At 41.3% G+C, this 25,968-nt stretch overlaps 1 protein-coding gene across 1 annotated transcript; it reads left to right on the forward strand.

Moving 5' to 3' along the window:
* Positions 1–4,313: 4,313 nt before the first annotated feature.
* On the forward strand, positions 4,314–25,829 carry DYNC1LI1 (dynein cytoplasmic 1 light intermediate chain 1; the record flags this gene model as incomplete). Its single annotated transcript, XM_079538196.1, has 13 exons — positions 4,314–4,429; positions 4,621–4,694; positions 13,846–13,962; positions 15,866–16,096; positions 18,472–18,641; positions 19,826–19,919; positions 21,539–21,674; positions 22,046–22,157; positions 22,945–23,004; positions 23,132–23,176; positions 24,167–24,287; positions 24,442–24,600; positions 25,717–25,829. 13 exons carry the CDS (start codon positions 4,314–4,316, stop codon positions 25,827–25,829), a joined length of 1,548 nt encoding a protein of 515 aa, XP_079394322.1.
* Positions 25,830–25,968: the final 139 nt, after the last annotated feature.

Here is a 25,968-nt window from a genome sequence, read left to right on the forward strand (position 1 = left end):
ACATAGGTGGATGGATATTTCTGAGCTCTGTAGACCTCCAGTGACTAGGCTTTTAAAGGGAAAAATGGAAGGAATTGCAGAAGTTTGCATAAATAAAAGAAATACATTCCAAAATTTTTGCTTTTGAAGGCATATCAAACTGAAAATAGAGCTGCCTTGGAGAAAGTAACAAAATAGAGCTTCCTGAAAAGAGGTAGGATATAATGGTACTAGGTCTGAGGTCATTAAGCCAGTGAGATGATGAAAACATAAACGGAGTGTTTAATACAATGCTCACATAACTGGAATATTTCTTTCCAAGGTAAGTGGTGTGGAATGCTTGCTCTGATGGCAGCTAAAATGGAGCCCATTATCTCCTAAGGAGGGCTAAGGATTTTCCAGCGTGGAGCGGTTGTGGAAATCCCAGCTAAGGGCTGGAACCAGACAGAGGCTGAAGACTGAACAGGCACCGAGTCCTGACGGTGAAAGACTCTCAGAGCACTCAATGGAGCAATGGGATGACAACTGGCAGCCTTTACTTAGAAAAGTATGTCTGAATTCATTATTGCAAGGTAGTCAGAGTACAGTTTACACTTTTAGCTATTGTGAGGTTACTGTCTCTATGAACATTCTTATTCTGCAGTAAATGGAACGTATCTTACCTTATTCCCACTCAAGATAGAGCAAATACAAACGTCTTCAGAGATACCTAAAGACAACATGCACAATCTAGCTATGACATCACTCAGAAATATACTTCCTTGCTTTATGGAAGGAAGGAACTCACCTGCAGCCATGCTGCCTGAGAATCAAGCAGCCAGCATAAAGCAAACCACCTACTTGAGAAGCAGTCGCCCAGCTGCTCTGGGTAAAGGGCCAGTTGAAGGTAGAGCAGAACTGTGAGTGATACAGAAGGAAGTGCTGCTGCTGACCATCTCTAAACCAGGCTGAGAAATTATATATATTTATGTGCAATAGTCTTTATCCAGAATAAAATATGACTGAGATATTTCTTTCCTTGAAGGAACAATCCTGCTCAAACCAAAGGAACAAACATGCTCATACCACATGTCCCTCAGAGAGCTGAGCATGCCCTGAGGGCGACATACCTGCCATCCAGCTCCTTTCCTTTAGACCCTGCACACTAGCCTTCTGCACACACACAGTGGATATTAAGGTCTGGAGTACCTTTCCTATGAAGAAAGGTTGAGGGAGCTGGGCTTGTCCAGGCTGGAGAAGAGAAGGCCTTGGGGAGATAGCACTGTGTCCTTCCAGTACTTGAAGGGAGCTTATAAATATAAGAGGGACTGATTTTTCACATGTTCTGCTAGTGATAGAACAAGGGAGAATGGCTTTAAACTAAAAGAGGGAAGATTTAGATTAGATGTTTGGCAGAAATTCTTTATTCAGAGAGCAGTGAGGCACTGGCACAGCACTCCAGAGAAGCTGTGGTGCCCCACCCCTGGAGGTGCTCAAGGCCAGGTTGGATGGGGCCCTGGGCAGCCTGATCTGGTTGGGTGGCAGCCCTGCCCATGGCAGGGGGTTGGAGCTCAATGATCTTGAAAGGTGTCTTCCAACCCAAGCCATTCTATGATTTGCCAATCAGACAAGTATACCACACCTTAAATTCTATTGGTTCAGAGTAAATTTAGGGGTGTACTTAAACATATATTGAAGATGCTCTGCTACATTAGCTGCAGGAAGCTAACCACTTCAGATTAAAGAAATAAAACTGTCTCTGTGAAAGGAAACTCCTTTGTCTCCTTTGTAGGAGACCGTAATACTCTGCTTTGTAAAATTACATTTAGCCCTGCACATATTTAAAAACTTGCAATGAATATGTAGTAAATAAATGCAGAATTCAGTGCTCACATTGCTGCACATCTCTGCAGAAGCAGCTATCAACAACCAACAAAAAACATCAGAGAATGGATAATGCAACCTGCACTTGGTCGAAAGAAAAACAGGAATAGGTAAGACATTACCTGGTTATAGTGTAACAGTTCTTACAGATTCATCCCAGCAAGCCTCTGGAGACGTGCTTGTTCTTCACAACTATTATGCATACTTTAAGAAATGTCAGCATCCAGCCTGAATATTCAATCTGTGTTGATGTCGTCCCTTCACAATTCACACTACTGTCAGTTATTCAGCCCAGTCAAACAATATTTTTTGTTTCCTGAAAGAAAAACAGAGCATTGTAAACAAGCAAATAATCAGCGATTCACTTTCAAGATTCACTTCAGATGAACTGCAGCTAAAACTACCAAAAAAAATCACTTTCAAAAATCATTAATGTTTTCATGAGCACTCTCTGAATATTACCTGAGTACAAATTCACATCAACAAATAACGACAAATCGCACTTGTCTTTCTTTTCAAAGTATAGCTTTGTAGCTTTTAATAAACTGTAGCCAAAGGCAACAAAATACCTTGCGGAAATTCTACTTACTCAGCTTTTCCACTGCTGCCTCTTCAGAGAGATGCTTTCTGCACAGTGAACCACAGCACGTATAGAGCACTGCGACCTTTTTGATTTTGGTTTCAGCAACAAGGTCAACAATACTGAGAAGAACAGCTTTGCCTTAAAGGTAAAATCTCTCCAACAATCTAAAATGGATCTTTTAAATGTAATTGAACTATAATAATTCATTTCCATAGGCCACAGGAACAAAATGCCTTCTAGATTTGCAACCAATTTTACAGTATTTGGCCACTGACAATACATGTAGGCAGAGAAGCTGGACTATTACTTCTTGGATTTCATGCAATGTTAATTCAGACAAAAATTTTTAGGTGAAGACTGACAACCAACAAGGAGCCCTGCAGATGAATACAGAATGATCCAGGCCTGTCAGAGACAGGGAAGGCTCAGAACACTGGGGAAGCCAACACTCCACTCCTGCAGTCAACAACCTCTGCACCCAGGAAGTGCCTTTGCCTGCTGCCAGCATGACTGGTTGCTCCAGGACTGGCTGCCTCAGGGTACCTCAGAGAGGTCCTTAAACCATGGACACCCCTTTTTCAAGTTAGAATTGTTGCTAACAATCAACAGCACAGATGAAGTTATTTGTCATCATAACTGAGGGACCTAATTCTTCATTACTGTTGTACACCTCATACAACAGATCTACCCCTGCAAGCATAATGGTGCCTAGGTACCAGAACAGTACAGTAGTTTTGTAGTGGATATATTGACAGCACAATATTTTAAGAAAGCACATTTGAAATGTGTAAGTTTAATTTTACAGTTTCGCAGTGTGGAAAGCCCTTCTATTTAATGTGCTTGACTAAATCACTACAGGTTAGGTAAGGCAGCAGGAAAGGAGGCCTGCACATTTGCTGGGTGCCATTCCATTACCAGCAGCCCCTGTTTACAGTGCCCGTTGGGTACAGGCTGCATGGAACAGCAGTTCCCATACATCCCCATGACTGTCTGCCAGACAGAAGATTACCTTACAGAGGGGGAAAGGAAATAACGTTTTATAGATTTTCATTCTTTTCTATGGTTGCTCCATCTTCACTACAGGCTTTTCTGAACTTCCTCCTCCATCACAAGCGCAGCTGAGTAATGTTCACCGTACAGCAGCCTTGCCTGTTAGCAACATGCGTGCCAGCACACTGCATAGCTGGTGAAGGCTCAATTCTAACATACAGGCTTCAACCTCGCTGTTTTATCCCCCAGACTAAGCTAGGACAGCGCGATGACCAAGCACTTCCTTGTGATTCTGTGATTCTCCGCACTGCCTGAGAGAGCGACGAAGCGGAGAGGAGGGAGGGACGGCTTCTGGTGAAGGCATTGGATACGCAGCATCACCAGAGGCGTCAGGTGCCCACCTGTTGGTACGAGAGTCCTCCGGGAGTTCGGACTGCACACCTCTCCCATCTCGTGCAAAGGCACGCAGCTGAACCCTCCACGACTGCAGAAGGAGACAGGGAAAGCCGCCTCGAAGTGGGAATGGCTGAGGGAAGGAGGGCTCCCATCACGCTGAATAGGCTTTAGCACATTCGCAACCACCGTTGCGCGTTTACCAGCCGGCAACACCGATCCCCGTGAGAGCGGGCGGGCAGCGGAACGCGGCTCCCTCTCCCAGCCGCAGATCTGCGCCCGCAGGACACGCAGGACACGCTCCCCACGCCCCTCTCGGCCCTCGGGCCGCTCCCCGCCGGCGCCCGGCTCGGGGACGCCCGCTCGGCCTCAGCGGGGCGCGGCGCGCCTCCCTCCGCTCCGCCCCCGGCTCCCCACATCCGGGTTCCTGTCAACCGCCGCCGCGCCGCCGCCCGCTCCGCGTTTCGGGGAGGCGGCGGGGCGGGGAAGGGAGGAGGCGGCGAAGATGGCGGCGGTGGGGAGAGCCGGTTCCTTCGGTTCCTCCTCGGCATCCGGCGCCGCGAACAACGCCGGCGCGGAGCTGCGGGCGGGCGGCGAGGAGGACGACGGGCAGAACCTCTGGTAATCGCCCGCCCCGCCCCGCCGCCGGGCTGCGGGCCGACACGGCCGGCCGGGCGGTGGCTGCCGGCCCCGAGGGTGGGGAGGCGGGGGCCGCGCTGCGGGCGGGAAGGAAGGGAAGCGAGGAGAAGAGAAGGGGGGCGCTGGGCGGCGGCCCCGCAGCCCCGGCTCAGCCGCGCCTCTCTCCGCCGCAGGTCCTGCATCCTCAGCGAGGTGTCCACGCGCTCCCGCTCCAAGCTGCCCTCGGGGAAGAGCGTCCTGCTGCTGGGTGAGCACCGCGGCCCTCCCGGGCGCACCGCCGCGAGGAACTGCACGCCTGCGGGCGGGTGGATCTGCGGGCTCGCTGCTGCTTCCCGCTCGGCCAGCCCTCCTCTCTCCGAGAGCTGCGTGTCGGCGTGTGGGAGCGTGGCCGAAGCCCGGGGGAGTCGCGTGGTCTCTTGGAGCGCTGTGGCTCTTTGTAGCCACGTGGTCATCCCTTTCTTGAGGGCTTTTCTCCCGTGTGTTTTCTCTCATCCTAGAGCTGTCTGTGGCTGCGACCCTTCCTGCTCCGAGTGGTGCCTTAGAACTTCCCAGCGAGGAGAATGCTGTATGGGGATTATGGGGCTGCCTGCTGAACCTGTTACAGAACTTCTTGCCCTCTGATTTGTTGCTTGTTACGTGATGTAACTGAGTAGGCTTTTGAGATTGGAGGTTCTGCTGATGTTAAAGAAAGATTGCGTAGTAATTGAGAGCATTTTATGTGATCCTTTGAAATTAGATTGGATAGCTGTTCTTGGTGGAGTTGGAAGGTTTCTTCCTTCCAGTAGTGATCCTTGCCAAGAAGATTACGCTGTCTTTCTCTCTTTGTAGCGTGGTGTATGGGATACTGCTAATCTTCAGTGATCAGCAGTGTGAGTCTGTTTCCTTCAGAGCTTGAGGGCATCGTAGAATGGTTTCAAACACTCATTCTGTCTATTCTGTTTGTTTATCTCTTGTATAGAGAGATGCTGTTTATTTCTTTATGTAGAGCTCGTAGGATGACTAAATCATAGAACCATTAAGGATGGAAAAGACCACTAAGACCATCTAGTCCAACCACCAACCCACTCCCACCATCACCATGCCCACTGACCACGTCCCTCAGTGCCACATCCACGTGGTTCTTCAACACCTCCTAAATGCAGCTCTACTTTTTAGTTGATGCCTTTTTTTTGTTGTTGTTGTTTGTTTCCTCTGTTTTTAAGCTTTCTTCCTTTAAGTAGTTTTTATACTGGCTTTTTGTTGTTCATAAGGATCACTTCTTGCCATGACTGTTTCTGATTTCTTTGCTCTTAGAACGCTTTTAAGCAGGAGTTGTAAAGTACATTTTCACGTACTTTGTGCTAGAGCAGTTATAATATTGGCATGTTAATTCTGCTATTTCAGCATTTATTTTTAACTGTGTTAACATCTCATTTTTAAGAACCTAGAACACATTTCAAAACACCATAGAAATAACTCAAGAAAAGTGGGATACCAGATGCCAGTTTCTGAATATGATGCACTGTTTTGTGAAATGAAGATTAGCATATAATGCTGGTAATTCTTTACTCAAAACTGGCAAAATCCAGACTAATTTATAGTTTCATTTCTCTAGAATTGTTTCAGTCTTAATGTGAAGAGTTCAAACTTTGATTGGCACTGCATGCAGTACAAAAGCATTCTTCTATGATTGTATGAACTAATGATAGAAATACAAGCTTTCCTAAACAATTCTGTACAGCAAATATGCTCTGATCCCTAAGCAGTTCTGTCAGAGCAGCCTTAGCCATCTCATTTAGCACATCATAGCAATAGAAAACATGCCATTCCTGTTTTCTTAAGGTATTGGGCTTGTCTTGCTGCCAATTCTAGGTACTATTTTGAAGACAGCTGGAAGTATGTAGCTCTTTTTTTGGCCGCACCTCGAGTACTGTGTCCAGTTTTGGGCCCCTCACTGCAAGAAAGATATTGAGGCCCTGGAACGTGTTCAAAGAAGGGCAACGAAGCTGGTGAGGGGTCTGGAACACAGGCCATATGAGGAGAGGCTGAAGGAGCTGGGAATGTTCAGCCTGGAGAAGAGGAGGCTCAGGGGAGACCTTATTGCTCTCTATAACTTCCTGAAGGGAGGTTGTAGTGAGCTGGGGGTCGGCCTCTTCTCTCGTGTCATTAGTGATAGGACCAGGGGGAATGGTTTCAAGCTGCGCCAGGGGAAATTCAGGCTGGACATGAGGAAGTATTACTTTTCAGAAAGGGTGGTCAGGCACTGGAATGGACTGCCCAGGGAGGTGGTGGAATCACCGACCCTGGGGGTGTTCAAGGAAAGACTGGATGTTGCGTTGAGGGACATGGTTTAGTAGGAGCTATTGGGAATAGGTGAACGGTTGGACTGGGTGATCTTTTAGGTCTTTTCCAACCTTAGTGATTCTATGATTCTATGATTCTATGATTCTTGTTGTTGGCATTTTTCATTCTTTTTTTCCCCCCAAACTTCTGCTCTCTTGTACTGTAAAGGTGCTGAGCAGAAGAGACTCGTGCTTTTTGTTGAGTGCAATGATAAAGCTGATGCTTACTGAGAGCCCTCTTGTTCTTTCCTTCCTGCAATAATTAAACCTGAACTAGCAAGTGGGATAGATGGTGCAATGAAATGTCACCACTGTGGGTTATGGATGGAATCCATAGCAGCACAGGATGTGTGAAGGCCTGAATTCAGAGGCCTGAACTAATCATTTATTCAATAAATTGCAGCATGTATTCAAGCAGTAATGTGCAAAGTCATTCCATGATGCATGAGAAAACAGGCTCCCTAGCTTGCAAACCAACTGAATAGCTGCTTTCTAGCAGGCTTTGTGTTTCGTGCATTCCGATCTCTGAAGCATAGCACAGTTCTTTGCCTGCAGTTCTCAGGATGTCAAACCATCCAATGACACGTGAACCCGACTGTAAATGTCTTGTGTTGCACACTTTCACTGCTGTTGAATCATTAGTATTTTGGCTTTCTCTGTGCTTTACTCCGCTCTGTAATAAAGGCTCTGAGCAGAGTGGGCAGTCAGCACTCAGCTGCCTCGTGTGCACATTTTCTCGCTTTGCAGGGCCAGACCTGTCTGTTTGAATCTTTGAGCTCTGCTCCTGCCTATTGGCTGTCAGGGTGCTGAGAAGAAGTTCCCACAGCCTATACAGCTAATTTGCAGGTGCGCTTTTCTGCGTGTGCATGTTTTGGGTTGACTTACTGCAGGGAATGGGTATATCCCAAGGAGTTGTTTCAGCTTGTTGCTTTCCTTTAGTGGATCCTTGAACTATAGCGAGCTCCAGCATTACGTTTTGAGACAGCAGATTTGTACAGAGACTACAAAAAATAATATGAAATCTTTTTACTTAATTTTTAGCATTGAAGACAACTTTAGTTGTCCATATGCTTTTTTTTTTTTTTTTTTTTTTTTTTTTTTTTCCTATTCAAATGCCTGGCAGCATTTCCATGATCATTTCATCATTTCAGCTGATGAAATGTTGCTTGTTGATTGTATCCTTTGTTCATCTTAAATGATTTGTAATTCTCTAGTCTTGCAAGAGTTGCCAGATAATTTCTTTTCTTCCTCTTCAAATCCAAATCTGAACTTTTTCACATTCTGTGCAGTAAGAGCCTTCCAAATGCAAGCCATGTTCTCTTTCAGTCAACAGAGTTACAGTGCTAAAAGTATCAGTTGTTTTGATGGGATGTTTACCGAGATAATGTAGCAGCAGAACAACTAGGTTACTGTTTCAGAATGAAGGTGTGCTTTTGGGAATGTTCTTCTTGTTCTAACTCGTTTTCCAAGAGGCCAGAATTAAATGAAAGTTGTGTAGTAAGCCATATTTAATCGTAACAGCATGGCAAACTGTGGAATTCTTGAACTGCGTTTATTTAATTTGTCTCTGCTTTGCCAGTGGTGTTGCTGATGTGTGCATCTATCTCAGAAATAGCTTTGAAGGTGATAATGTGGAAGGAATTGTGTTTCTGTACTCTCCAGGTAGGCTAGTGACAGGAATGCTAATAAAGGCATCCCTTTGATAGTAGCGCAGGATTATTCTCTTTTGATAGTGAACCTGGGTTAAAATGCAGTAGATGGCTTACTGCTGTGGTACAGGGACTTAGTGCTTGCCTTAGAGATGTGCTGCTTATATTCACTGCAGGAATAAGTAATACTGCTACTGCTCTACCTGTTTCCATGGTCAGCCCATCTATTCTCGTGTTGCAGGACTTCACAAAGGGATGCTGGAACAGTTGTTTATGCTCTGTTTTATATTCTGCTATTATGCAGAAGTACAGTTTCTGTGCCCCTCAGAAAAGCTGTTTGATTTTTTCAGTGCCACTGTAAAACCAAGCAAATGATGTGTGAGAAGAAAAACGTTTTCAGTGGGGTAAAACAAAGCTTTTTGTCTAACAAGTGAAGTCTAATTTGATGGTGAGTTATTCCAAGACTTGATACGACCTACTGACTGCAAACTTGCGCATTGTTTTGAGGAATTGTGGAGAAGAATCTCGTCAGCATAATTAATTTTGTTCCTCCACACTCTGAAAGCAAGCTAAACTTGGCTTACCCTGATTATTTTGGTCTTGCTCCACAGAAGGCATTCTTCAATTAGTATGGTATGTGTAAGCAAATCTCTGTCACTGATTGATATGAGGATGAGGAAAAGGCAGCTACTAGCCTGTGCTTGAGAGAAGTGTTTTATCTGGAAAATAGCTATAGTGCACATGTCCTTATCTGCAGTGTGAAGGCTGTTGTGTCTCCACTCTGCTGGATTAGGGCTGGGAGGTTCCGCACTGCATAGAATAGAGATCACTGAGATTCTGGGAAAGCTGCTTTGCCCTTGATAACTCAGTTTCAAGTTTCATCAGGGAACCTTTGGCATTATGCTTACATGCACAGCTTTTCAGCAAGTCCAGAGCTTTTCAAACTATTGCTGGGGAAAAGAATCAGAGCCCCTCATAGAAGAGGTACCAATAAAAGAAACATTTTGCATTCTGCTTTGTTGATTTCACATATTGTGAACACATTTGGTATTTTACAGTGGAGAAGATTTACATAAGTGGAAACTAATGTCTGTCGTGGTGACAATGAATGATACTCAGGATGGTTCTATGTGCAGTAAGAATTTAATAGATGTTTGCCTTGTTCTAAGACAAGTGATAATCTGCTTCTGCTTTCGTTTCCTAAACTGGAAGAGAAGTGGAAGTGTGAGTAGTAGATGTTGATAATTATCAATATTTAATGGAACAGAAGTTCTGTAACCTAAATTTCCTCCGGCTTTGGGGCTGGCCAGCACCCAACAGCAGGGAGCAGGGCCGGGTTTTGTAGCATGCTGCCTTGGTGCTCCTGGCCAGGAGTGCTTGAGTGGCTTGTCAGGGAGTGAAGGAGCAGCATGGGTATGGAAGTGAGATGGCTTTTGTTCAGCTGAATGCAAGGCTCTCCTTTTGCTTAACAAGATGGTGAAATACTGTGTAAGCAGATTGCTGTGACTGCTTCCTAGCTCAGCTTCCGGAAAAATTAAATCTATTGTCTCTCATGTTTGTATTCAGCTTTAGTGTGCAGCACTGCTTGCTGGGAAGCATTGCTTCTGTTTCCTCACTGTATGATTAATGTACAAGTGCAGCTTGATGTAGTGGAGAGTTCTAGTTCTTTAAGATTTATCTTAGAAAAGGAGGGGTTTTGGTTACTTATGAAAGCAGGATGCAAAATCTTACATGTGCGTCTTCAGTTTTATTCTGCCTTGCAGCTCTAGAGCAAGAATTGCATGTCAGGAATGTTTTGCTCTGTGAGCTTACATGTAGAAATTTTATTATCCTATCTTTTGAAATAAAGAAGCCGCCAAAGGATTTTCTGTCTCAAAATTTTGGAAGAAAGAGGGGTATGATGATCCTGGAGGTGCATGATAGCACTCTGTCTTGCATGGTGTTTCAGTAGAGCTTCAGATAAAATGAAGCACCTTATTTCGTAACTTGAACAGGCAGTAAAGTTTAAGACTTGGGGACAGGACCTGTCCCTTTTGTTTGAAACTAAGTACCACTGCTGTTTTCTGTACTTCAGGGTTACCCAGAGACAGTGACAAAAAATATTCTGAAGTATGCTAGGGTTCAGAATGTCAAATGCTACAGATGTGTGTGTATCCACGTGTTCTTATTTAGAAATAAAGAGTATATGCACACTTTGATGTATGTGCCTGGCAGTACCTGCACTAATTGTGTTATGGTGCTGTCTGTTACCCCTCAAACTTAAAATAACCAACAGACTTCCATTTCCTTGTCATTTGGTGGAGGAAAGCTTCAGTATATACTAAAAGCATTACAATAGAAGATTTGGGTTTTGGGATGCCTTAGACATTAGCATTGCATGCAGGTAGAATTTGCTAAAAAGTAATTAGAAAGCAGAACTATACTGCTGCTATTTCCCAGTGTAACTTGGGTATGTTCAAAATTGGTTGACTTCTTGGAGTTTTGAAGGCTTTAGGATGAGAAAAAAATAGGTGAATAGCAGGGATCAAATGTATTTGCAGCTATCACAGTTATAAAAGGTAAGTCCAACATACTTAAGAATACTTATTACTTAAGAAATAGAGGCAGAACAGAGCATCAAGACTTTGCTCTCTTGTTAAAGGTAATCTTTTCTTACTTCCAATGAATGGTGTGGGCAAGGAGGAAGAAGTACTGATGTCATACACCATGTCCCAGTTTTTACTTTCTGACAGCTTTTTCCAGACATTGACTCTAATTTGGCTTATGAATCTTTTGGGAGCCCAGGATCACCTGTGGGTTGGGGCACATCTGGCTATGCGGCCATCTTGCACTCTTGTGAGCAGTTGTGTTTGTACGCTGCTTAGTTCATGAGTTGCTTGTTTTGGGCCACTTGCCAGTGTTCTTTCTAATACTTTTCTTCATGCATCCTTTGGCTTCCTTTGTGTCAGCTGCACATCTCACTATTCTCTTCATTTACCTGACTAATTAATGAAATTAAGGGTTTCTTTTGCGATGTTGGAACTTTTCGTGACCACAGGTGTTTCTTAGTCAGGTTGCAGGCAGTTTTATTGAGAACTGGCAGATGAACTTTGCTGAAGGTGCTAAGCTTTCCCAATGCAAACAAGTTGTAAACTTTGTTACCACCTATGTGAAACAAGGTAGAATGTAAGAGAACTTAGCTGGAGGTAGCTAGTGTGAGCAACCTGGGAAGTGGCAAACTGCAATCCTCTTTGAAAGGAATAAGGATTGTTTTATCTTTAGAGCGTTTGGAACCAAAGCTACCGAGTTTTATGGGATTTTTTCTTTTTTTCTTTTTTTCTTTTTTTTTTTTTTTCTTTTTAATTTAAGTCTGGTAAAACCTGTAGAAAACTTCAGCAATAGTAACAGCACCTTCTTGCAGCGTACCCTGCCAGTGCAGCAGCTCAATAAAATCTCCACAGTTACTTGTAGATGACGAGTTCAAGAAGTTGGAGTACTTTGGTGAAGGCAAGGGAAGAACTGTCATTCATCTGGGGTGAAGAGGCTTCAACTGTTCACCTTTCAGGCAGAATTTCTTGTTTAAGAGAATATTCATACAAGAAGAGGAAAAACTTGTGTGAATAGAAACTTGCTGTGCTTTCCAGCATTTAGTTAAAATTACCTGTAATTGTGTTTTCTTAGGTGTGCCCAGACTTCATAAAGTTAAGGACCTCGCAGACTAATTTTCCAAACAAATTTAAAGTTTAGCTGATATAATTTCATTTTTTTCAGTTTTTACTTTTCAGTTTTTACTCTAAGTAACCCAGTTTTTTGGGTTACTTAGAGTAAATAGCATTATGCTTTCTGGTAGCTTCCAGACTATTGTCAAATCTGAAGCTGAACTCCACACTGAGTATTTCCTTACAGCAACCTTGGGCATTCTGTGTTGGGAAAATTCAACACCAGTCTATCAGTATGATTTTTCTGCTGTCTTCTGTGGCTGTTTCTGTGGTCTTATTATATCTAGGTGTAGTATGCATCTAGAGGATGATGACCAAGTTTCTCTAAAGGGAAAATTCATCCTTATATATAACAATGAAAATTATTGCCCTTGCACTTTTTTCTTTTTTATGTAGTGCTTACACTTTCACTGTATTGTTGAGACTTGAAAAAATGTTCTTTTTGGCATGAAGTGGATAAGGTACCTAGGAACCTGTTATTAATTTTGATTTTGTAACCTGTGAGTGAGCTCTGGGAAGTTACTAATCTCCATCTTCACTAACCCTTGTCATGAAATCAGAATCCTTAGAGTCGGAAGGGATCTTTAAAGGCCATCTATCCCAACTCCCCTGCAATGAACAGGGACACCACAGCTGGATCAGGTTGCCCAAGGTTGATCCAGCCTCACCTTGAAAGTCAACAGGGACAGGGCATCCTCCACATCACTGGCAGCCTGTTCCTGTGCCTCACCGCCCAATGGTAAAAGACTCTTTCCTTATATCTAACCTAAATCTCCCCTCTTTAAGCTTGAAACCATTTCCTCTTGCCCTATCATTACAGACCCATCTAAAGAGTCTGTCCCCTTCTTTCCTGTAGCTCCTCTTTAGGTACTGAAAGGTTGCTCTCAGGTCACTTTAAAATCTCCTCTTCTCCAGGCTGAACAGCCCCAGCTCTCAGCCTGTCAAATGTGCTCATCACTGTATCAAATTAGAGAAGCAAAACCCCTGATCTACATCCAGGTGTCCTTAGGTTACTCTTTCGGACTTGAAAAATGGTGCATGAAGTTTTCCAGCTCTAGGACATGTACTAAGAAGATCTTCAGAATGAGTCTTTGGCAGCAGTTGAGCAGTTGTGTACTTATGGTGTAAGGTTCACTGGCAATCTGAGGTCCCTTTGGAGGGGAGGAAATAAGTGGGTATTAAGAGTGGGATCAATGGATCTGTAGGCTGTGTCAGAATGTATGACAAAAGTTTTCTGTTTTCCACCTCCTTTAAAGCTTCTTCAGAACTGTAGAAAAGATTCAGAGAAATCAACTTATAAAATTATAAGAAAACAGTTTTGCCCTATTCAGCCTGCTGTTCTGCCCTGTTTGACTGGGGAGAATTGTCAGTGGCATTCTTCTGATGTGTGATGAACTTACTCTCACTTGCACCTCTACTTCAGAAAGACTTTGGTTACAAGTGAAAGACTGGAGTTGTTTAAAGTGTTAAGTTAGCTTGTAAAATACGTATGAAAACTTTATTCAAAAAGGATAGGTACTGTCATAACTGCCTTTATAACTAATTAGAGATGAGACTTGAAGATGAAGCACGCACTTTAAACAAATGGATGAGTTGGGCAAAGCCCTCTATATTTTGAAAATTTAATGAGCTCAGTTATCTTGTTAAAGAACATTTCCTTCTTGTCACAAATGATTTTTAAATGTAGCTGAGTTTTAATATTGAGTGTTATCTAATTTCTGTCTCTCCAGGTGAAGATGGAGCAGGTAAAACTAGCTTAATAGGAAAAATTCAAGGAATCGAGGAATACAAAAAAGGAAGAGGCATGGAGTATTTGTATTTAAATGTGCATGATGAAGATCGAGATGGTAAGTTTCTTACAATATCTTAAACCAAAGTAGTGGTTCAGTATTGTGATGTTTAGAATGAGAACGGGATGGTTTTCTTTCTCAGTAGAAGGTCAGTTCAGTCCACAGGCAATTTGTTATGATGAGGTTTCTCATTCTAATCTCCTTTACATATATCATGAATGACCAGGCATGAGGAGGAGAGGAGCCAGTTAAAAGGCTGAAAAGGCCAGGAGAAAAGCAGTCTTTTGTAACATTCTGAATGGGTGGTAGGCAAAAGTGCGCTCGTCAAACCTAGAGGAAAAGGTGTATAAGACTCACACTATAGATATCTGTTTATCTGTGGAATGCTTAATTCCACCCTGATGCTTAAATTGAGGGGGAGAGGGTGAGGGAAGGAGGCTGTAGCCTGTTTATGCACTGCATTATAGAATAGTTTGGGTTGGAAGGGACCTTTAAATACCAGTGAGTTCCAACCCCCCTGCTATGATCAGGGATGCCTCCCACTAGACCAGTTTGCACAAAGCCCCATCCAGCCTGGCCTTGAACACCTCCAGGGATGGGGCATCCCCAGCTTCTCTGGGCAACCTCTTCCATTGCCTCATCGCGCTCTGAGTGAGGAATTTCTTTCTAACATGTAACCTAAATCTCTTTTTCGGTTTAAAGCCATTCCTCCTTGTCCTGTCACTGCATGCCTGTATAAAAAGTCCCTCCCCGCCTTTCCTGTAGGGACCCTTTAGGTACTGGAATGTCACTATAAGGTTTCCCTACAGCCTTCTCTTCTTCAGGCTGAACAACCCCAGCTCTCTCAGCCTCTCTCCGTAGGGAGAGATGCTCCAGCCTTGTGGCCTCCTCTGCACGTGCTCTACCTGATCCAGATACTTCCTATTTTGAGGTGCAGGGTTGAACACAGTTCTGCAGGTGGGGTCTCACCACTAGCTGATGAAGTGTAATGAATTATCTACAGGCAATGCTTAGAAGCAGCTGAGTGTGAATAAGAATACAAAAGTACTCGTGGGTAAAAATGACTTCTCCGTGCTATGAAAACAAATGCAGGTTGAAGGAGAAACAGAAGTTAGTTCCTTCTACCTTCTGAAATCACCTCCTTTCTTGACTTCCACCTCTGGCTATTGGTCTCAAAGATGACTTGACATCACAAAGTTAAGAACTGGTTCTGAATGTTTTCCTCAGAGCTTCTGTATCAAGCTGTGAAAATTTACCTGAAGGCAAAATGTAATTATATCATGCTATCTGATTTTGAATTACTAGCACTTCATTCACTTCAGAAGTTAAGTGTTTCTGAGGGTAGGAGTACACTGTTTTGGTGGAAGAAGCAGTAAGATGGCCTGTCTGCACTGTGATTGTCCTTCTGCAGATCTGAAGAATAACTTTCTTGCCTGTTCACTCTCCATCTAAATCATTAAAGCTTATGACAGAAACTTGCAGTTCTGCTTCAGTTTTCTGATGGCCAAGATACAGTTATACATGCACATCACATTGAATGAATTCAGCCATCCCTTTTCAGCCCGTCTGCTCAGCTGACTGCCATCTCCCCTTCAAAGCTCCCCCTTTCAAGAGAACCATTTTCCTTCTCAAATGGTGAAGATTAACATTGAAAATACTCAATTTTTTCTCTGAGTTTTCATCTTCAGGTACTCTGTTCAAGATCTTCAGTTATGGCCATTAAGCTGAATTCTTCAAACTTCAGTGTCTCTGAGGGGCAAAGGCTCTCCGCAAGCTGCAGTTGCTGGTGTGTGTGTGTGTGTGTGTGTGTGTGTGTGTGTGTGTGTGTGTTAAGCTGACTGATTAAAACATGTTTTTTAATTTTCTTGACTTATATTTTATATACCTAATGAAAATGTAATAGTTATTATGAAGTGGACTGTTGCAAGTGAATCTCAAAATGTTTTTTCTTTTGTTATAGACCAAACAAGATGCAATGTACGGATTTTGGATGGTGACCTGTATCACAAGGGTCTCCTTAAATTTGCAATGGAGTCAAATTCACTAAAGGACACTCTAGTTATGTTGGTAGTAGACATGTCCAGGCCTTGGACTGCAATGGATTCTTTACAAAAATGGGCAAGTGTTGTAAGAGAACACATTGACAAATTAAAAATTCCTCCTGAAGAAATGAAAGAAATGGAACAAAAATGTGAGTATTCTGTAGATATTTAGGATTCCTCTTAAGTCAAGTATGCTTAATGCTTTCTGTACAACTTAATCTCTCCTTTGCAGTCTTTTTCTCTATTGTAAAAGTGGCTTCAGATCAGGAGTTCCAGGTTGAATTGTCTTATTTCCTGGAGAAACAAGATAAGATTTATCAAATGAAAAAAACGTAATGGCTTTCTGTTTTATATTTAATTATTTTAAAGGTGGATTTTCATCTTTTATACTGCATTAGTCTTTTACTTCTTCCCGTAATCAGTCAGGCTAGATAATTTTGGGTCTTTTCTCTGTTTAACAAAAACGTAAATGTTGAAAGCATTCAGGATTATTTCATGCACAGTAATGTTTGGGCCCTTTATGCTTGAGGAGTTACTCTTGACACAAATGCAGCTATGTATGCTTTGGTTTGGGTTTTTTTGTGTGGTTTTTTTTTTTTTTTTTTTTTTTTTCCATGAATATGCTCTATCACTTTCATGTCTTTTTAACTTAAATATGCAGAACACAAGGTTATTGGAGAATTCCTTGATCTGACTGAGCTTGCTAGTGTCATAGCACCTACTAGTTTTGGGCAGCCATCATATTTCACTTGTGGTACTAAATCATGAACCTTGCCCCTTCACCTCTCTGAATTACTACAGGAAGCAAGCATTTGGGAAGGCTGTGTGTGATCAAATACTGTGATTACAACTGTATTTATTGAAGTCTGAAATTTGTCTCTAGAATGATTATGTTCTTAAGCACCTGTTGGATAGCTTTTTTTTTTGCTTTTTTTTTTTTTTGACATCCAAGTTGTAGCTGTGCTGTGATTAAATGGGCAGTAAGGCAACAGCTTACTTTTCTTTTAAAAGATTATGCTAAGGGAGTGTCATTCCTGGGAGTCATCTTAAATTCTTATTGTGAAAAATTAAGAGAGGGAGAAGAGTGCTTTTGAGCGTTGGTCGTTTTGTTTTGTTGGTGGGAAGGCTGTGTATTAAAATTACCAACTGTTTCAGGATATGGTTTTACTGGATGAAAGTAGGGATGCAATATCTTTGCTATCAAAACTGTGCAGATGGTAGCATTGCTTCTTTACCGACTGACTGAACAGAATAGAAAATTTTACAGAATCCAGAAAAAAATATTCCAACGTCTCTGAGTTGATACGGTACATTAATCTTTTTTCTTCCCTTGAGATGCTGGCATATCCTGGTGAGAGCTCTGGATTATAAACATAATCAGTCTGGGAGGCTCTCAGACCAGACTGAAGGGGCAGCGTTGCTTTAATGAGAGCCTCAATCAACTGCTGAAGTAGAGATGATGATCTGTACATATGCTTCTTTTTGTTCTGAATTTCGGGTAGAAGAGCTGAATAACTTCAGCCCAATGCACTTTTATCCTGGATGCTGGATAACTCCGTGTTCTGTTAAATCACCCGATGCTTTTCTAGGTAGGAACTCAGGCCTTCAGTCATTTTAGAAAAGGTAGGGATGGATGAAGGCAAATCAGGACAAAGCAGTGAGAAAGTACTAGAGTGCTGGTGCTGGTGTGTGTGATTCATCTGTGATTCTGCTAAACCATCTTGCTGCCTGGATTTTTGGCTGATTCAGGCAGTGCTACCCGTGGAAAAGTAATGGAAGTGGTTTGGGATAGAATCCTTTTTCTGCTGGGTGAAATCAGACACTTGATGCGAAAGGTACAAACGTCTGATGCCTGATGCTGCATCCCTGGTGGGATGCACATTAAGTGACCTTGTAATTAGAGCTTGGGCATTTGCATCAGAACTGACAAGAGTTACACTTATAACCTTGCCTTTTTTTTATTTCCTTCTAATTCTTGTTGGATTCTGACTTGCCTTCCTTGCTAAACTTTAAAGTAGTATCTGATCTGTTGTAAAGTCATGCCAAATGTTTAACATGCTGCTACTTAATAATCTAGTTATTGACTAATTTTTTTGTTTGTTTGTTACTAGTATAGATTCATGGTACAGAAAACTGTGGGTGAGGGACTTTTAGGTCAAACCAACTAAATGATCTGTACAAGGCTTGCTGCTGTTTATGCTAACAGATTTTTGCTAATTTCACCAAGAACAATGCAGGGGACCTTGGTTCTATAGATTTATCAAGCAATGATAGCAACTGCCCAGTGGTTCTTCCACAGTGCTAAAAGTCAAAATGGGTTAATGCTGTCCTCATGGACACTTGAAACTGGCCATGTTCTTCTGCCTAGCCAAATAAATGAGTGGTGGCATTTGCTGCATGTTCAGTTCTTTCAACCTACGGAAGCACTGTACTGTCAGCAGTACTAGAGATCAATGGCAGTGGAAATCAATGTTGAAATACTAAAGTAGATGATCTTTTCATATAACTTTTTTTTTATTTTCAGTGGTAAGAGACTTCCAGGAATATGTAGAACCAGGCGAGGATTTTCCAGCTTCTCCACAGAGAAGAAACACTTCATTACAGGAAGACAAAGATGACAGTGTGATTTTACCCCTGGGTGCAGATACACTAACATGTAACTTAGGCATTCCAGTAGTAGTAGTTTGTACAAAGGTTTGTTTCACATTTTAGGTTTTTTGTATGTTTTATTAAGGGGGTGCTTTAAATTGTGGATTTGGGGTGGGAAACTCTTGGTTCTAAATTCATTCTGAATACGTTGGATAAGAATTCTTATAAATAGGTTTTATGTTGAAGGTTGGGAATCTTCTGGAAGCCCTGTTTGTATGTTAATTTGGATGTAGTATTTCCTGTGGTATTACCAGTTTTCAGGGAATTGAGAAATACCTCAGACCTGGTTTTGCTCTCAGAAGTGAGCTAGTCAGTAAGCAACTAAAACTCCCTTTAATTTACACAGCCATTCTTTATTCTGTAAACGATGGTTTGGATTTTTAAATACTTCTGCTTTTTTTTTTTTTTTTTTTTTTATGTGAAGGAAAAGGTTTCAGGGTGCTAGCTAGTAGAGTGCTGCTCTGCTAACATTGCTCAGTTCTTAGGGTGTTTCTGTGACCTGATTTGATTTCTATTAAATACCTCACACTTTTAGTCTAGAGAGAAAGTAGTGTGGTTCTCATGTTTTGTTTTATTCCCCCGTGGCTTTTCAGTTCTCATTGGCATTAAACATACTGCATCTGCAGCCTCTGCTGGCCCAAAGAGAAAGAATAAACCTTTTGATGCATATGCTGTTACTTCTAGAGAAGGCTGACTCTCTCATTTGAAAAGCACCTGTATTTTGTTGTTTGTTTGTTTGTTTGTTTTCACCTCCTGGGTCTCCGTTATTCTTCCCTCACCACAACCACTATTTTTTTTCTTCTCATCTCTACGCTTCTTGCTTTGGCGTACCTTTGCAAAGGGTGACCAAGTAGCCAGTCGAAAAGACTATGCCTTGTGATAGCACAGCATTGTAAAAGCACTGTGCAGAAAATGCTTGTATTCAATGGATTGGTGTTCAATAGAGATGTTGATTTATTGCATAATGTGGTTGCAGTTGGGAAGAGAATGGAAAATGGCAAACACTTTAACTCCCAATTTAAGGCAGCCCATGCTACCATATGCATGCTAAGATGCAGATTTAAAAATACATATATATTAAAAAAAATTATGTTTCAAAACAATCTCAGGAGGTTTTTGTTTTTTTGCTTTGCCCCCCTATGGCTCAGAGTTGTGAAGGAGGTGCAGCAGCACTGCTATTTCAACAGCTGGCTGGAAGTGGCACATTAATTCTGTGCTTATTTTAACAGTGCGATGCCATCGGTGTTCTGGAAAAAGAGCATGACTACAGAGATGAACACTTTGACTTCATTCAGTCACATATCAGACGGTTTTGCTTACAGTGTATCCTTGAACACATCATGAAGATGATAAGGACTCAAAGCTTTGCATTAATTGTGACCAGCTTAAAAGAATATTTGCATCTCTACCAAAACTGTGCACAACTCCTTCTTTGTTGCTGGACGTCTGCTTTGGTTATTCCCTACATACAATGCTGAGTTAAATATTTCCTTATTCAGTTGAATAATTTTTTTAATTGAATTGATTGAAATGAATTGAATTAATTCATTACAGATATGCAAGAGTCTGGCATGTTCCCTTACTTTGAATTTCTTTCCTTGCCATTTCCATACTGAAGAATCAGTTCCTAAATCAGCAAATCTTAACCAACAAGCTCCCTAAAATAAAAAGAAGATAATTCATTTTAGCATGAAATCATTTCAGATGCCCATATCTTTTTGACTGAATATGTGGTGTCTTCAGGGTTCAGTAATCCCACAGGTAAGGTGATGAGAGAAGAAAGGAAATAAAAATTGATGTGGGAAAGATCCCCTGGCTTTCCTATTAGTAGGCACAACATATGTAAATTGTCACTATGCTATGTATAAAATGCTATTTAGGTAGCTAGGTGTGCTCAGATCTAGATTTTAGATGCCAATAATGTGCCTTCATTGTGTCATCATAATATGTGCTGTAGGAAGTGGGGGTCTAAATACTACTGGAGAGACAAAAATTAACAGATGGAAAGGTAGTTCAAAACCCTGAGATCCTACTGAAGTACTGTGATGGCACCTCCTTTGGATCTAGTTTTTCAAAATGGAGTTACAGATAATTGCAGTAAGTTCTGTAGATGAAGAAAAGGAATATGAAACATTAGTAGGAATTAGTCCATGCAATTGCCATATGCAGCTCAGTACTGTATTCTGAACGTCACTGAATGGGAATCAGATCTTGTTAGATTACTTACCTCTTTCAGAATTTGAATTTCATCTATGTAGAAACTGGTTAGGTTTTGGGGCATTTTTATAATATCAAAGTGACAACTACTTGAAACTTCCCTTGTTGCTTTTATTAATCCTGTGTGTAAATAATCTTCCTTTGATACTGAACCGTATGAGAATAATAATCACTCATTTTAGTACTAACGTAGAGCACAACTCATTTACCTTCCTTTCAAAGGAGATCGCTCTGTAATGTAAGAGCTTGGTCCCAAGTTTAAAAACCCAGCTGGGAAAGTGAAAGACCTTTTGTATTCTTGGAGCTATTGATGTTAATGCTGTAGTATCTGTGTCACATCTCTGTGTAGTCCTGCAGGATGGGAGAATGATGAGATAAGGATATGGCATGAAAGTTTTCACTTGCTGAAAGCAAAAAAAAAAAAAAATAATAATAATAATTGAAGACAACATAGTGAAGCCATTGGTACTGTGGGCTTTGAACGTGAGAAGAGCCTTTACTCAAAAACCAACGGATGAGTTGCCCTAAAATATATGCAGGAAGAGAGACTTAAATTCTTCAATAGCTTATTTCAAAAAATAGCATTGGAAGTTGCTTGACCTATTTGATTTTTGTATTCCTCTTAAATGTTTCAGAGGAGATAGCCTTTAGAACAACAAAAATGGGCCATTTTCCTATTGCTTACTAACCTCTAAAATGGAGTTTTCTTTAACAAGTGTACTCAGATGGGGCCGCGCTTATTTACACCTCGGTAAAGGAGAACAAAAACATTGATTTAGTCTATAAATATATAGTCCAGAAGTTGTATGGGTTTCCTTTCAACGTTCCAGCTGTTGTTGTGGAAAAAGATGCAGTATTTATGTAAGTTACGTGCACTGTTGTGTGTATATGACTACAACATACATTTGTACAGGACTGCAGAGCCTTTTTTGTCCTATGTTTTTGAAAGATGAGTGTAACAGTCTGCTGAGCTGGGGGATTTGGAGAGGGAAGTTGGCTCAGACAACAAATACTCACTTCCTCAAAGAGAAATGATAAACCAAGAGGCATTTCCTTTCTGTTATGGTGAACCAGTCCCTGTCTGTAGTTACCTGTACTGGTCAATAACCCCCTTGCACAGAAGAAAGGAAATGACAACTTTCTGGGCTTTCAGTTCCATGTAGATGAGAACTGCGTTCAAGAATAACCTGAAGTAATGATGGAATTTGAAGCCAAATGATTCTTCCTTCTAGTCCTGCAGGTTGGGATAATGACAAGAAGATTGGCATCTTGCATGAGAACTTTCAAACACTAAAAGCAGAAGACAGTTTTGAAGACACCATAAGAAAACCGCCGGTCAGAAAGGTAAAATGAGAGGTTTTAAAAATGGAATATATTTTGCTAGTGCTTTTGGCAGCCTATCTCCCTGTTAGCTTTCAGAGCTTTGCTTCCAAGAATACGATAAACTTATTTTTGCTTATTTTGTCTTTTCATTTTGTTCTCAGTGTTTTCTTGGTGTTTTGTATAGCTCTTCTCCAGCTTACACAGTATGTTCAGAACTTTTTTCCTCTCTCATACCGTTTAAGAAAAAAGGCTGAACTGTATGGAAAATATGGAGGGATTAAACAAAATGCCAGCAAAGAGGACCCCATGTATATGTAGAAGTTATTGAGTCACAGAAATATTTGCTTTCTTTCTAGTAAAGTTAAGAGTTTGGGAGTGATCATTTTCCAAGTGTCGATTATTTCAGCTGAGAAAACTTAATGCTGTGTCCTTCTATAAGCTTTGGGGGAGAAACCAAGACATGCAGCAATGTGTTGAGTACCAAGAATCCAAGGGAAATGTAACTGGCAAACTTTCTGCATGATTATATGCTGTAGATTATAAATTTTGGTATTTGCTTTGCTTGCTTTGGCAAAGCCTGTCTTTGGTGACTTGCTGTGTAGACCTGGATCTAAGATGTTTCTATTTCTTATGCCACTTCATGCTAGTGCAAAAGTCACTGAAAGTAATGCCAAGCTCAGGCCAGGATAAGGTAACAACATGCCTCAGAGCGTGCATCTGTGAACAGATACTGTGTATCCTATGCTTTATGTTGTATTCTTGCAGATCCTGGTATTAGTGTTTTGTTTTTTTTTCTTTTGTGTTGCAGTTTGTTCATGAGAAAGAAATTGTTGCAGAAGATGACCAAGTGTTTCTCATGAAGCAGCAGGTAATGTTCTGTTTATAAAACAAACAGCTGATGTTTCATCTAACAAGGTTCTTCAGGAAAAGAAAAAAAGTTTTGTAATATCTAATAATACATGGGTTTATTGGTTGTTTGTTTTTCTTTCTTGCAGTCTCAATTGGCGAAACAGCCTCCTACTGCTGCAGGAAGGCCAGTGGTTAGTAGTAACAAAGTACTTCCAATACCATCACCTGTATTTGAGGGCTGTTTGTCTCTTAACTGCGCGTTCAAATAGCTTTGATCAATTTATTTGTGTAAACTATGTAGTGTTTAAAGCCTATTTCTTACACTGCTCTAAAATGATGACACTTCTTCTCAGCTAGGCATGACAACTTGTATTGGCAGCAAGGGCTAAATGCTGTGGCTTTACTTTTCAAATGTTAGAGTGCATCTAAGCAGTTACTTGCCTACCCTTTCCATCCCAAGAGTGTGCCAGGGAGCAAACTGTATGTCAGCTGAATTGCTTTGGTGAGTTTTATATCCAAAATTTGGCACTGTCATTCTAGGAATATTGAAACTCTGGGGGAAAAATATATATATATGGTTAAGTGAGGGTTATGATGTCTAAATTCAAAATAACTAGAAAGTAAGAAGTTTAATAGAGAGCATGTAAATTTTTAGAGATTACTTCAACTTTTTTTAGATGAACTGCAATTTTACAAAAACATCTGTTATCGTTGAAGAACTGAGTAATGTTTTGGGGGGGTTATTTTGTTTGGAGCTTTCTTGTTCACTTTTTTCCTTGGACTGCCTTCAGTCCTTTCCACGTGGTGGAATTGGTGGCACGTGGTGTTATCTTCCCAAGAAGCTGATTTTAGGTCCTCTGCAATCTCATCGGTGGAGTTTTCACTGTGATCAGAGGAACTATAAAATAACAGCTTCATTTTTCTCATTGAGGTGCCTGGAGGGAAGCTTCAGCAGTGCTTCAGTTGCACTGAAGTTAAATATTTGTAATAATGTCATAAGTGTGGAGAAAAAAAAGAAAAACCACGTAAAATTTAATCTTGCCTCATTTCAGTTGTGAGGGGAACGACATTATTAAAAAAGAAGTAGAACTGAGAAGCAGGTGCTTAGTTTCACATGTAATTACAGTGCATGATTTGATTCTCTGGAAGACTTTTTAATTTTCTCCTCTTTCTTTCCACAGGATGCCTCACCGAGAGTTCCTGGAGGATCTCCTAGGACACCAAATAGATCTGTAACATCCAATGTTGCCAGTGTTACACCTATCCCTGCTGGATCCAAAAAAATTGATCCCAACATGAAAGGTACCTTTTTCTTTTCAGGAACAAGAATTAATTTGGGGAAGTACCTTTCTTTAATATGCTTATTTAGCATAACCAAAATATTGAATTGCTATTTATCTGGACAATGTTTGGATGTTTTTTGTCTTTCCTACCACTCACTCCTGTCTCCTTGCAGCAGGAGCTACCAGTGAGGGAGTCCTGGCAAACTTCTTCAACAGTCTGTTGAGTAAGAAAACTGGTTCCCCTGGTGGCCCTGGTGGTGTTGGTGGCAGTCCCGGAGGTGGCAGCACAGGAGGTACTGGCAGCAATCTACCACCATCAGCAAAAAAGTCAGGTATGCTAAAAAGATCAGCTTACAATTCAGACTGATCTGTGCATCATTCAGTGTAGTCTATCAGAAGTATGAACACTACTACTTTTAACTGCATGTTTTGTTGGGTATGGCTTCTTATTGTCACAGTGATTCAGTATTGCCTGCCCTTCTTAAGGCTCAGAGAATCAAAGAAAACCTTCTCTTGTAGCTGTGTGAGCAGCTTATGCCATAAATAATATTATTCAGATACATTGGGACTTCATTTCAAAGTGATGTGTATTTTTATCATCGATGTTAAAATGACTTCAATACTTTTTAACTTCTTAATACTTTTTGAACTTCCTTTTGCCAGTGCTGTAGCTCTGATTTGATGAAGGTTTTGACTGAGTGACTTCAGCAGTCAATCAATTTAGTATTTTTTTCTGACAGCATGTTTAGTATTCATCCGAAATGTCTGACAGTGATTCCTTTAAAGCTAGATGCATGGAAGACTGGGGAATAAGAGTTATGAGTGACTTGGGTGAGGAGGAAAAAAAGGTGTATTGCAAGCTAGGGTCAAGTTTAATTGCGAGTGTATAAATGTTTGTGCTATCCCAAGTTATGGGGGAGGTAAGCAGGTGAGGAGAGTGAGGGATTTGCCACCTGCAGGTGTGCATGCACCTCGAGCAGCAGTGTCAACTTCAGCTGACCAAGTTTGTGGAACAGACTCTGGCCTGTGGCAAAACTCCTGATTTCTATTCAGAATTACTTCAAAATACAGCTGATACAGCAAATCATTCAGAAGTATTCAGAATTTACAGGATACAGAGCAGTGTATTTTCTAGACTTTACATTAACTCTTCATATGCCCATAGCTTTATATACAGTTATGGAAGTTACTTTGAAAAATCTGAAATAGATGATGTGACTATATTTCTTCTGTTCCTTTGCTGCTGATTTTTGGCCTTAGGCATTTACTGCATGCTTTAGGTTACAGAGTAACGTTTCTAGGATTTGCCTGAAGCAATAACAGGTTGTTTTTTCCTTTTCCTTTTTTTGTTTGGCAGATTTGCAGATGCTTCTTGAGAATTGAAAATACAAAGTCTTTCCCAGAATGGTTTCATTAACATCACTGAGTGATGTGCATTTCTTTTGTAGGTCAGAAGCCAGTTTTAACAGATGTTCAGGCAGAATTGGACAGAATTTCACGAAAACCTGAAATGGTTTCTCCTACATCACCTACGTCTCCCACAGAAGGTGAAGCATCTTGAAGACACCAAATAAAACCAATTATTCAGTTTTCTGGGGTAATTCAAACTTGCCTCTGCCTCTTCCTTCAGTGACTGGAACTAAAGAACTGAAACGTTGTTTCAGAACACAAACAGTTTGTCTGTCTGTCTTTCATGTGTT

This window comes from Tetrao urogallus (assembly GCF_951394365.1).
Source record: "Tetrao urogallus genome assembly, chromosome: 7".
NCBI lineage: Eukaryota > Metazoa > Chordata > Aves > Galliformes > Phasianidae > Tetrao > Tetrao urogallus.